The sequence below is a fragment of the Temnothorax americanus genome, unplaced genomic scaffold (genome assembly GCF_048541705.1).
Source record: "Temnothorax americanus isolate GAGA-0224 unplaced genomic scaffold, ASM4854170v1 Scaffold15, whole genome shotgun sequence".
NCBI classification, from domain to species: domain Eukaryota; kingdom Metazoa; phylum Arthropoda; class Insecta; order Hymenoptera; family Formicidae; genus Temnothorax; species Temnothorax americanus.
Window position 1 is genome coordinate 2232742 of NW_027509286.1, and position 14285 is coordinate 2247026.

The 14285-nt window shown below is 32.8% G+C and overlaps 1 protein-coding gene across 3 annotated transcripts in view; it reads right to left on the reverse strand.

Moving 5' to 3' along the window:
* The window catches only part of LOC143895167 (uncharacterized), a 216520-nt gene that overhangs the window by 10068 nt on the left and 192167 nt on the right, over positions 1–14285 (reverse strand). Inside the window, exon 7 of one of the 3 annotated variants that reach the window (XM_077402112.1) lies at positions 1428–2936. The exons of the other annotated variants lie outside the window; for them this stretch is intronic. Coding sequence (XP_077258238.1) covers positions 2713–2936 — 224 coding nt within the window. The 3' untranslated portion in view covers positions 1428–2712. Of the gene's footprint in view, positions 1–1427; positions 2937–14285 lie in introns of those variants that run through there. 3 annotated transcript variants of the gene reach the window in all.

The following is a 14285-nucleotide window of genomic DNA, read 5'->3' on the forward strand; positions in this document are numbered from 1 at the left end:
TCTCAAACACCAGGATTTTTTATTTTTCACTATCCAAAATTAAATCTTTTCGTTTCAAATACTTCTTTAGAGAGGCCATTATATCCTCCATAGCTTCTTTATTCTTCGCTATAATCACCACATCGTCCGCATATGCCAGGCTAAATATTCTCTCCTTACCGACCTTTATTTAATTTAAGTAAAGATATCTAATTCTAAATATATATATATATATATATATATATATATATATATATATGTAAATATGTGATTATATTAAGTAAATAAGCCATTGGTACTATGTGTGAAAAAATATTTTCTTAGATCTAAGTATTTTTTGTTTCAGTGTAGTGGACCCTCTCTGTCAAATAGCAAGGACTATCTAATCTATCTCTAAATAGCAAATCTTCAGAGTTGCTCGCTCATCTTCAGGAGCAGCTGTTACGCCGACGCTCCGTACCGAATCATCGTGTCGCGATCCATGACAATGAGCTGCTGTTCACAAATAACGCCATGGAGATTCGGTCCCGAGCTTTCGAACATATTTGCCTGCGGTGTCGAATCTGTAGACAAATTGTGATTAAACGGGTAATTTCTCTGTGAACTGAGCTTTCGCTTTTTATGCGAGTCCGGGTCGCGGTTGCGAGTAAGAGAGTGTGAGTGTGTGTGGGCGCTCACGATTGCCACGGGTGGTGCCTTGTCCTCGAAGTAACACGGCGGCCCAAGTTCCGAATACATGTGAGGGTTGTGTTTCCAGCCGCTCTTTGGTAATGCGACGCCGCCGCCGGCGACGCGATTCCCGCGAGAGGAAATCTTGCCATGGACGGTTTCAGCGTGACGTTGGTAGTTGCATTTCTGCTTAAAACCCTTTGCGCAGGGTATGCAATAGTGTTTCGGAGGCTTGTTGCACTCGACTTCCAAATGGCGTTTCAGACTTCCTTTGTTCTTGTAGCTCCTTTTGCACTTGTGGCAAGGGAACGGCTTGGCTGAAATTTATAGAACGGAAACGAATAAGTTATCAGGTTTAGTCTTGACGAAGCGAAACGGAAGAGGAAGCGTGCGTGAGCTTTAAAAGCATGGATGAATCTCTTCGAACCTGAAGCCCGCGGTAGAATCACCATGAATGTAAATTAATATGTGAAAACTATCGGAAGGTTTCTATATTCCGCGGCGTTAGTACTGTTAATTCTCCATACGCGTATTACGACATTACTGAAAATTGCATTAATAAGAGAGATAATTAATTGATAAAATTAAAGTTAGTCTTCCAGATGTTTTCCTATGTAGAATTTCTGTCTCGCCGGCATCCCTGTTAATCTTCAAGTGGCAGAGGAAATAAATGGTATAATATTATGACTGAAATGTTGCTTTATCCATCATGCCTTTATTTACAACTCTTTTTTCAAATATTTTTGTTGATACAAATGTGACCTGCAATTTTCATAAAATAAATCTATGATTTATGTGATGGAAGCATATTTTACGATCCAATCTAAAAAAATGAAAAAGTAGATCAGATATCGTTGATGATCTTTCCGGGAGAATGGGTCGAGATTTATTTTTTACGTAAACGCAGGATAGAAGTTGCGTAAATTGTCGTGCAGAAGCAACATCTATAAGAAGATTCTTATAGATATTGCTTCTGATGTAAGACATTTATGAACGCGAACTGTCGGCTTTGGTATCGTTTCTTCGTCTGCAATTTCCTTTTCGCCTGTGAAGCACATGAAAAAATTACGAGTCAGCCAAAAAAGTTCAATAATAGGAGAGCCAGTTATTAGTCATTAAGAAGACAAGAAATAATCGGACAAAAACTAGGTGGAAGTAATTCTTTAAATCGAAATCTTCGAAACTTATAACTTTTTCCTCTTCAGAGCATCGCTTCACGATGCTTGAAAAATGCATCTCGAGAATCACAATGAGAGTCCCGTGACTTTATCGTGACTTCAGGAAAGTTCTTTTTAGGAAAGACGAAACTCAAAACATAAACAAAGATATGAACAAAGAACCAACGAATGACAATGATTCTTATATTCTTTGATAAGGACTGTTCGAATATCTCCACGACCAATCTTCCGAGTTATTAACGGATTTGCAGGTGACATAAAACGAATTTAGGTAACAAACGTAGGTATTTTTATTATAGCTTAATGGTTCAAGGATCCATATGAGAAACATTGAGAGCGAGTAAGAATTCGATTATTAAAAAGATTAATTCGATGTATTGTTGTATATTTCTTTTATAGTGATGATAAAAATATTTTATAATATCTGTAACAAATGAAACAAAAAAGGAAAAGGGACAATAACGCTCAACTAAATATAATTAAACTCAATTATTTTAAACAATTTTATATAAAAATAAAAGTAAGTAAAAAATAAAGTTAACAGTTAATACTTGAGGTTTTTGAGTCTATAAGGATAATTGATCATTTATTTTGATAAATACACAAAAAAGCGCTTTCTCTTATTTTCTTCTTTATGTATTTAAAGAGAATAAATAATATGTGAGACTTCTTTTCGATATAAACTTTTTTCCCCATCTTCGATGTTGTGCATACTTTTTCTTCATAGCCTTTCTTTTTACCTTCTTTAGAAGAGATCATTTCAAGAAAATCATTTTCTCTTGATCGCCACATCCAGCGTAACTGGATATCAATTTTCCGTTTCTTCTCAATCGATTGATCTTGACTTTTCGAGCTTTATTTTCTTTGTATGTTTTCGCGGAGATCGCTATATCTTCTGGTAGGTGACGTGCTGCCTCTTCGAGTGCCGTTGAAAGCTGCTGCGTTGCTTAAATAGCTTTCCACAGTACTTGCATCTGAATTGTGGCGGTTTACCACATTCTTCTCGTATATGTCGAGTCAGAGAGACCTTCCAAACGTAGCTCTTACCACAGAGTTCGCAGACGAACGATTTCTGAGACATCGATTTGCCAGTCATTGTATACTTGATAACTGAAAACGACAAAGAGATTAATGGCAATCAAATAAATCGCGGAAATCGTTTGACTGCTTCAGACCCAGGTAAAAAAAACTTGGTTGTAAAAGTCATAACATGTGAGAATGAATAACGTTCAGCATTAACACACATTAATTCGCTGAAACGTTCACCGGTCAATGAGTATGCCAAGAAAATTTTCCTTTTTATTAGTATATGTGTGTGCACTGAAAAAGATATATATATACTAATAAAAAGGAAAATTTTCTTCATTTTACTAAATGGACCCACAGTTGTATGCAAACTAATATTTACTAATATGCAAACAATTTTTTTCTCAGTGTACGTATCAAAATATCGAAAAGGACTGGGTAAACATATTCAGGATAATATAAAAAATATAAATGGTTATAAAGCTATGAAATCCTCCACCATGTTTTAATCACAAAAATTTTAAGAAGCGAAATCACCATATTGATTATCATCACCACATTGATTAACACGCACCTATTCTTAATTGTGCGTTTCTTACAAGCATATTACTTACAAAATATTTTATCTTGACAACGCCGCACCATATTACTAGATTTTACTATAAAATCACAATATATAATTGCGTGCAGTTTAATAAATTTTATATTTATTTAATCATAAAAAACAATCATAGGACAAAGTATTTACTTAATTACAAGTCTTAACTTTAAAATTATATACAGGTATAGTCAGTCATATGATATATGATTCATCAAAACGTATATAAAAGCTGCGCACAACTTTGACCGCATTGTCGTAGTCGTTGCGTAGATCTCATTGTCAGACAGATTTGTTGATGTAAATTCACCCTGCACCAGGCCGGTTTTCCGCTGGCATGCCTGGCATCACCTGAAAAAAAGGTAATCGATCGATCAGATCAGTTACACACTCGCGCTTTCTCCTACTTACCAAAGACTTATGTGCAGCACGACGAAAAAGAACTGCTCCTTAGCTGTCATTAAAGCGCATAGATGCATTATATATGTCGCAATCTATGATCGCAATTAAATCGCATGCATACAGAAATCTGGTACAGAAATCAACGCTGTATAGAAAAAAACTACAGATAAAGTTTAAGTTTATCTAAAAAATAAACAAAGAAATATATAACTATGTCGTATAACAGCGATACAAATAGATATTGTAAGAAAGTTGTTAATAATTTTATTAATTATTTTAATTTTTTTAAACCTGTGAATCAACGAAGCGGAAATTAAAGTCATCAAGTTTTAGTGACGATATCACATCACAATTAATATTTCTGTGACAAATATCAAATGGAACAAATACCGAAAGTTTGCATAAAATCGAGGGAACAATTTTGCAATATAGATATAGAATAAAGTAAAGATTACGAACGTTTTTGAAACAAATTTGTGCTACGCATTTTTACAAAATTTTTTTTATAATTCCTCATAATCTTTAAGATATAGCTTATCGTATATTTTATTTTCAAGAATTTCTGAAGGGAGTAAATAGGAGAGATGTAAATAAAAATTAATAATAGAAAAATATAATAGTTTCATTAAACAAGAAATAAGATAATAAATATTGTTGTCAAATTTTTATATTTGCATACACAGATATCTCTTCTTATTTTTACCATCACAATAAAAAGAAATGTAACCGGTCAAGATATATTTTTGCATTCGAATATCGTAACAATGAAATCGAATCATTTTGTGATCTGCCTTAATATTACAGTCTCTATTAATATCATGATAAGTTACCTGATAAAGAAAATGTTGCACTCTTTATCAATTTACGCAGCTACACTGCTTACACCAAAAATCACAGATATATTTAACTAAATTTATTTTAATATTATTGTGCGGTTTTAATAGCTATTTTTAAATCCTACACTATATTAAATTTTGATTTATGAAATTATAACTTACAAACATATTGCGAAAAAAACAATCTCGATTTTAACATCAATCTTAGTTTTTAAATGTTTTATATTTAATTTTTCGAAAGGTAATTTTTCTTTCAAATACATATGATATTAACCTACATTATAATACAAGCCAATAACTTTTCTCTGCCATTTTTCTAAAAGATATATTTAGAAAATATAAGTATAAGTACACAATTCAGCTTCCTAAAAATTGTTTATGAATAACAAACCAAATTATCATGTATAAATCAAACAATGATTTATGTATTTGTACATGTTATTATGAACACGTTGAACTCATGGCCTAGCCACAGATGTCTATACTTACCTACATCACTAACTCCGTCAAAAAAAGTGTGTCTCGGCGGGATTTCCGCGTTACCTACAACTAAAGCGGTGTGTCAGTGCGTATGTGATCACTAACACATGTCCCCCGGGTATCACATACGCACACACACACGTACCGCCGCTATTAAGTTATAGGTAATATAACTGCCAGCCGATCACAGTTTTTCCATAGCCAAAACAAAGAAGCGATCTAATCAAGTATAGACATCTGTGGGCCTAGCATAATGTTTTTTCTTAATTACTTAATAATTTTCGGGAAAAGAGTAAAGTAATCGCTTTACTAAAGGCTGGGTTCGTCTTGACGCTTTCAGCGCTGTAGGCATCACTCTAAAAGCGTCAGGACGAACGCAGCCTAAGTCGTTATCCTAAGACATCAATATTAACAGACATATGATAATGAGTCATTAAACTTCATAATAATTGATGCATAGGCTATATCTCGTAAAATATTCAGGATATTAATATTATGACAAGAAAATAACTCATATTAATTTTGAGGTAACGTGTAATGCGTAGGTACTAGAACATATATTATTCTAACATTCATAAATTTAGGAGTTTACGAAAATCTAGTATAAACAATAAGCATAAAAAATGACTAAAAATTGTATCGGAGAATCATCGGCTTATAATATAACACATATACTTCTGTGTAGCTTAAATAGTTAATAATTACTTAAATCTTTGGCCAAGATTGTTAAGTTTCTACACTCTCTACATATTAAATGTGTATATATTTCAGATTAATGTTTTATATTGTATAAGCTTGATAATTTAAGTATTGCTGTGCATAATTGCTCTTAACGAGAATTATTGTTCATTTTCGCGTATATATGTATCTATCCTGGATAAATTAAAAAATTATGGTTGTGTAATAATTTTTTTCAATTTTATATCTATACAGAATAGTATTGTATGTCCATCTGTTACACAGATATAAAACTGTATAATATTAAATTTTCCGAAGCTATTTAGATTGCGGATACATTTAAAGTCTTCTGTTTACTCATTCATGACATACGAAAAATCTATCTCTAACAATTAATTCTTCATACATTGTTGTTGTTTTTACAATTGAAATACAATTAAAATGTGATTAAAATTTTTCAGTGATTATAAAACTGGACCCATTTTTTATATATTTTTTTTAATTTAAAACATTATTTACAACGCTATTAAAATCTTAGACAGTTTGCGCCCGGGTTTAGGATTTGTGTGAGTTCTCTCATGGCGAATCCAATTCGATCGTATTTTCGTCTTGTAATGGCAATAGTAGCACTTGTACTGCGGCTCCTTACCGCATTCGTCCCTTTGATGACAATGTAAAGACGTCTTCCATTTGTATTTTCTGCCGCAGCGGTTGCAACTGAAGGGCTTGTTTTTATCCTGATCATGATGATGATGACGACGCTGGCGGCCTACAATCAAATAGGTCCGTGCGCGTGAGAATAACCATTAGATATCTTACAAGCGCAAAGTAATTGGGATGAAGAATCTATTATTCGAAGATTTTATTCTTAAAATCGAGAGATCATACGGGAAGCTGCTGCATTACTGAAGAATTGTTAATATAAAGTAATTTAATAGATGCATGAGATCACACTTTATTTATTTGAAACATATATAAAAATAGTTCGCACATCGTCGCATTACTAATAAAAATTGACATTCAAAAGCAAAAAGCCTCAATTAAAGACGGTTGTCGGACATTTTATTTGTTTAGATAATAGCTTTAAGGTAAGAGAAAATACCTTGTGCATAAAAATTTTATTTTTAAATGAAGAAAGATTATTGTAAATGCTATTTTAAGACAAGCAAATTCTGAAACACATGTGAAATATACGAGACGTATTCCGAAATGTTACATTTTACATTTGAGCAGTAAACAAAAAAAAATGGTTTTGATTTAATAACAATTTCAGTGAATAATGAAAAAGAAACAAAAAAAAAATGGTTTTGATTTAATAACAATTTCAGTGAATAATGAAAAAGAAACAAAAAAAATGGTTTTGATTTAATAACAATTTCGGTGAATATTGTTAATCATTGCTCGTTTTTATTTCATGGCCGTGCACTCTTTTTACGTGGCTATACCAGTCACGCAATTTTGATGATTCAAATGAGCAATATCCACAATGATATTTCGATCCGCATTCGTGTTGTAGATGACAGTAGAGAGAAAAATCTCTCTTGAAACGACGTCCACAATTACACTGCCTTCGACCTGAAAATACAGAATACGAAAAACATGTCAGTACGATAAGAACAGGAAGTTATAACGTAAATCAGTTAAGATGGATAAATATCTGTTTAAAAAAGATATTGCATGTATAAGGATATTCGGTTTATTTGTAACATATATATATATATATATATATATATATATATATATTAGTTTCACATATTATTTTCTGATGTAATTCACTTTACGCGACATGAAACAATTATATATAAATATAAATGCAAATTTACGATATTTTGTAATTATTTTGTACTAAATTTTTTTTATCACAATTTTTCCATATATGTATACATATTGGAGATATATATGGAGATATATTTCCTTATAATATATATCTAAAACTATATATATATATATATATATATATATATATATATAGTTTTAGAAATTTATTAAATTTATAATGGAAAGTTTTGTGACACAAGAAACTTAATACAAAAAAATATATATATATTTCAAGTCTATGCGATAATTTCTTCATCGACAAAAGGAGTAAAATTGTTTATTTCACACAAACTTGTACATTAAACGTTCCTGTACAATATGTTCCATACAAGAAATGATTTCCTGAAAACCATACAACCCACCACATACAATCAATTAAAATTAATAGAGAGAAATAAACTGGTGAGATAAAATCATCATTTCAAATGGAAAATTTGGAATATTGTGTGGATATAAAGTAAAATTAATCAATTTTACTAAATAATCGCAAATCACATATGACAAAGGAACAAGGTATTGTAGAAGTTATAAAATAATAGGGAAAGATAAATTGACGATAAAAATTTAGCACGCCACGTGAACGAAATCTATCTGGCTGAATAATTAAATTTATTTCTTTATTATTTGTCGAGTATTCTCTCTCTCGCTAACACAACGATTATTAATTATACACTCACAATTGGTGATAATTATATATGATTTAAACTGCTCACAAAAGTAAATTAAAAGGAATATAGAGGAAAGTCCCCTATTATGAGATACCACATCTATTTTGCGTGATTGCCGAAAGTTTATCTGCAGAACTGAAAACTGTAGTAGGCGAGTGCGCGCGCGCGCGCGCGCGCGCACACACACACACACACACACACACACACACGATCGAATAATGAATTTTCCACTAAATAGGTTTTACTCCAAGGGCAATAAGTTCATGATGGAACCAACAAATAGAACCTATTAGTTTAGCAGAGACCTCGCTATCGCATATTAAGAGCCTATCTTATAATGGGGGGACTTTACACATATAATGCTCGTAAATAAGTTGTATGCATGTAAAGCAAAAGTCGGCAATACTATGCAGGCCGCGTTTGATATTATAAACAATCATCAATCAAATCATATAATGTAAAATACATAGATATTACATACGAAAAGCATAGATAGGTATAAAAAAAAAAAAACATGAAATTGAGTAATGTAAGTGTAAGGCCCGGTTGCACCAACGTCGCATAACTTTAACCTTAGCTTAACTCACTCTTCGTCTCTTTCTAAAGGGGATATTTAAAAAGAGATGAAGAGTGAGTTAAGCTAAGCTTAAAGCTACACGACGTTGATGCAACTGGGCCTAATAACTGTTTTTACTAATGCAGACTAACTTTGATCTTGGTTTAACTCACACCTTTTATGTTTCTCTAGTTTTAAGAACTAGAAAAAGATGAAAAGTATATGTTAAACCGCGATTAAAGTTAATTTATATTAGTAGAAATGGACATAAGCGCCATCAACCCATGATCTAATGGGATTAATTAAATCGTAGATATATCTCGGACATATTACATTAATGAACAATATTACGCATTTTTTCTCGGCCGTTTATTCAGTAATATTGTATCGCCATTTTTTAACGCGAATTCTGCATAACACCACTTGTACCATAGATTTGCGAAAAGGAGAGCGGAGAATACGGGAATTATTCGAACATTTTTATGTAGAGTCGTAACGTACGAGCACTCTTAAAACAAAATACATATAGGAAAATTGCAATTTATGATCATTTTACAACACTGACACGTCAATCTTTTTTATACTGTTAAAATGTCGCGGTATGAAAAATCGCTACACTGTGGTGTTAGGTGGAATTTCCGTTATATTTTTTGTCCTCTATTCATATAGTTATGTAACCGGAAGAGCTCCCAACAAAGGAGAGGAGCCAAAACGCTTACGTACTAATTATTATCATCAATCACCTTAACAACTAGAGGTATCTCTTTGGTTTCGCGTTGCCCTTTTGGACTTGTTTCGCCCGCGTGTCCAAAATCATACACGTATATATATATATATATATATATATATATATATATGTATTATAATGCATATTTACATATATAGTTGCGCGTGTGCTACGTGTATTTATATACGTGTATATATATAATATATGTATATAGAATCTTTGCTTTTTCATCTCTGTATAGTATACATATATATGTATATATATGTATATATATATATAGAGTTCTTTATTTTCTTATATCTATATATAAGGTGACTTCAAAATAATTCTATAGGCATCTTGTGTACAGCCATTCTTCATTGGCTTGCACGATGACTCGAGTATTGCATAATAGCTGGCCTCACGTACATTGGCACAAAAATCGCAAGATAAACGCGAATGCGTGCGAATTAATTTTATATATATATATATATATATATATAATTCGTTTCTCATTTACGTCTCGCAGGGCGACAGAAATTACCATTAATTTCATCAACGTCATTATTAAATTGCTATGTGCCTTAAATTCGCTACGATCGCCATCGTCGTCTGTCCTATTTTATTTGAAAGTAACTATTTTGGAACTTCCGTGACGATGTTATTAAATATCAATCCATTAAATTAATTTTAATAGACGAACTTTGCAACTGTAAGATTTTTTAAAATAATCAGACATAATCGTTAACGTAAGTGGCATACTATATTCAGAATTTAATTTCACGACTTGAGAAATTGTAAATGGAAAATTTCTAGTCGACATGCGAGAGGACAGTTGTAACACAGATCGATGAGACAGTCGCACGTGTGTTTCGCATTGTCCACGCGTTAATAACAAATGTATACCTCTCACCTCGCACTTTCCTTCCCACTGTTTTTTGTCTATTTTCAGTCTTTCCTTCACTGGTATATATCCCGTTTTGCTCTCGCATATCTAATCGCAAAATCGCGCGAAGAACAGAATTCTCCTCTCTCGTGCTGCACTTTAGCTCTACTCTGCTTCGATAACATGGAAAACTTGGAAGACACATTCCGTTCGCTTTCACATTTCGTATGGGGTCGAATGTTACGCTGCATTAATCACCGTATATAACAACGTCGATCGCATTCTGCGCGTATACGTATATATGAAAAATTACAACAGATAAATGCAACCACTTAGCCCCGGAATTATTCTCGTAAGTTTTTCTGCCACGTGACACGTGGAAAACATGTTACTATCTTCAATTTTACTTTCGCATCAATTGATAAAAAAAAAGTATAAAAAACGTTACAACTGTCTCTTCTGAAAAAATTAAAATTTATTGTTGGATTAACATTGTACTTTTATAACGCGCATAAAATTTCGTCCGTTGCGTCGTAATTAGACGTAGAGACTTGATTTTCTTTCATACTAATTAGAAAAACATGCTTGTAATAATTTTCAATTTCGTCGCTGTATTTTTAACAAAATTGTTATTTTTTGCTCGTGTTTATATGTTAACACACAAACACGGATTTATAAATTTTTCCATAAAATAGCAAATTCGACTGTATTTGTAAATCTGTATTAATAATAGAGGTTTCTGTGGTGGTAAAGAAAGCATTCCTTGGAGAGGAATGTCATGTATGTAAATTTCCGTTGTCCTACGCATAGTAAAAAATGTTGTCTATTTTGATTTTATTGCTGAAACAGACATTATCGAATATAACTTGCTGTTCGATCCTAGAAATTATCTGTGCCGAATATCAGAATATTCGCTTTCTCCGAAAACGGAAGGATGATAATACGCGGGAATGGGATGAATCCCAGTAGTACAACAAGAAACTAGACGATGCAACGCACGAGCGTCGCATTTTACAACAGCGTGTTTTGATCACATTTTTAGGCACATGGAGTCGATTTGGACGACACACGAGAATCCCCTTATCAGTAAATCGTTTTTAGAAAGAAAGATGAGGAAAGGAAAAATACCAGGACGACGCGAGTCAGCGGAAAGATCGCCCGGACGTGTGTAAGATCCTTTCGAAATTTTCAAAGTCAACGAGGAGGAGCACGTGGAAGCTGAGAGGTCCGCAGTCGCGCGTTCTTTTTTTTTCTTTCACGAGCAATCCCGATCGATATTTTGCGCGAAAAATCCGTGATATTTGCTGATTGAATTTTTCATTGCGCTATGTCTCGCAGTCGATGATCCAAACAATTAGGTCTCGTATCAGGAATACCGATCGTGATCGTGAAATATCGGACAATCGAGTGAGTTCAGTTCAAAGATAGTCGATAGATCAATGCGAATAGATACAGATCGATCGTCGATATGACGTCTAAATTGAGATTATTCGAGACTTCTTCAAGATATAGGAAAGAGCTTAGCTCGAGATTATGAATTTCTAGCACAAAGAGAAAAATAGATATTAGGTACGAGAAGATAAATATGGGAAGAGAGAAAGACGGAGAAAGAGAGAAAGAGGATAACACTCAAAGATCTTCTAGAACTGTAGAATAAATACGAGATCTTCAACATTCCTAAGGTTGTCCTATAATCACTTGTTCTTGGTCGGGACAAGGCTTGACTAGGATAAAAAAGTTCTCTGTCGATCCTTTGGTCCTTGATTCCATGTCTTCTCGAATTCGTTGGATCTCGAAGGAAGCTCATATGTTAGGCTCACGCGCGAATTATTTTATCAAAATTCTCACAAACGTTTCAAGACTACGATTTCCGAAACGATGCTTGCGTCGCCTCGTTGTATTGATATTTACATTGGTTGTAATCGATCGACATTTTTATTATTAATTTTTAGAATAATTCGCGGAAGTCAATGCAATGAATAACTAATCAATTATACTCATGGCGGACAGAATAAAAACTACATCAGTTTTGACGAACGAAAATAAACATAAATCTTCGTTTTATATATGATTTCGCGTTTATCGAACTTTCTATACTTTTAAGAAAATATTATCTTACACACATGTTCTGTAGCAATAATTCGGTCTAATCTAATTTATAGAAAGCAAATTATTGTATAAGTTGTGTATAAAGAAACTTCAAGTAATTTTTATTAAATAATTGTTAATCAAAACCACTTGATTGTACTTAATTTAATATGTTATTTATGAAGTCATAAATCTTCCATTGAAAATGGATGACAAACGAGTTTAATCGGTTATTTGTCCCGACCAAGAAGGGCCCTTTTTTGCAGAGAGTAAATGGCTTATAATTTATGTCGTAATACATCATTGCAAATTATCGGTATTATGTCATACGTATAATATGTATGTATATGATATATATAATACATACGATATATGTACCTTTTTTGATTTAAATATATTCTCTATCTTGAATGTAATAATGTGGAGTTAGATTTTGTGTATGTATCCGACCTGCTTAGGCCGTTTTTTAGACTAGACGATTCTAATTCAGATAGAAAGACGCGAACAAACACGACTAATGAATTTCCTATGTATTAAATATAGCTTTCGATATCAATTTTGTCTTTACGTTGTAAAACGTTGAATCTCCAACGATCATATTTTTGGGTTATGGGAAAATTTTTGTCATGTATCTTTATCTATTATCTATAGTTTGCAATCTACACACAATTCTACGATAGACAAGGATTATTTAATCTTGTCTCGGGCGGTAACAATGAATGTACTTTCGACACTCAAATATCAGAAATCTTGGTACAATCCGTCGAAAAAGGATATTAACAGAAGCCACAGAAGGATAGATTGCTCTGTATTCATCTATTGTAGATGTGAATTGTACCATCTTACAATTTATTCCACCTATTTTTTACTGCGTAATTATTGCAAATATTTCTGAGTATTAAGATTTCATCACATTGCCAATAATTAGCAATCGATGTATGTATAGTAATGTTAATAGCATTGCCAATAGTTTTGTTTATATCAGTTCAGGTGCGAGAAATTTATTCACTCACCAAAAATGTGTGTATATGCAGATATATATGTATACATATATGCACATAGACGCACATATACAGATGCATGCCACCAAGATATCTCTTTATCGTTCATAGATCATCGCCCGAAGACAACGAGAAAAGACTGGTCTGACTAGACTTGATTAACAATCCTTAAACTAAGTTGAACTAGATAGCTAGGATCGGTAATCTACGTGTGTCGGGGGGTGTTTCGTTGCGTCGAGAATTTCGCTCTGCTTGACTGACGATTAAGGTGGAAGCACCTTACAGTCAGATCTCACTAGCGACTCTCGTAATCACTTATAATTAGTATAAAAATAATTGGGCACAATTTAGCCATCTGCAAAAAACTCGAAGATGTCCCAAAAAAGTGTCTTTTTTTTTTAACGAATTACTTACTTTTAATTACTGTATCTTCAGACTGATTTGAAAAAAAGTAGGGAGCGTATAAGACGCTCGAAAAATGAAGATCTGTGTCCCGCGATGTTTGGCGGCAGATATTCGTGTCATTAATCGTGATAGAGTTAATTATTGAAAAATACAACAGAACGCGATTTTCTCACACTTTTTTGGCACACTTTCATAAGTTTGCAATATTCAACAATGTTTTTATTTGACTTTTTATCCATTTATATATATCGTTAAACGGGAACCAACAAGTACTAACTTCGCACCACGGTGGCGGATCACTAATGTTTTTT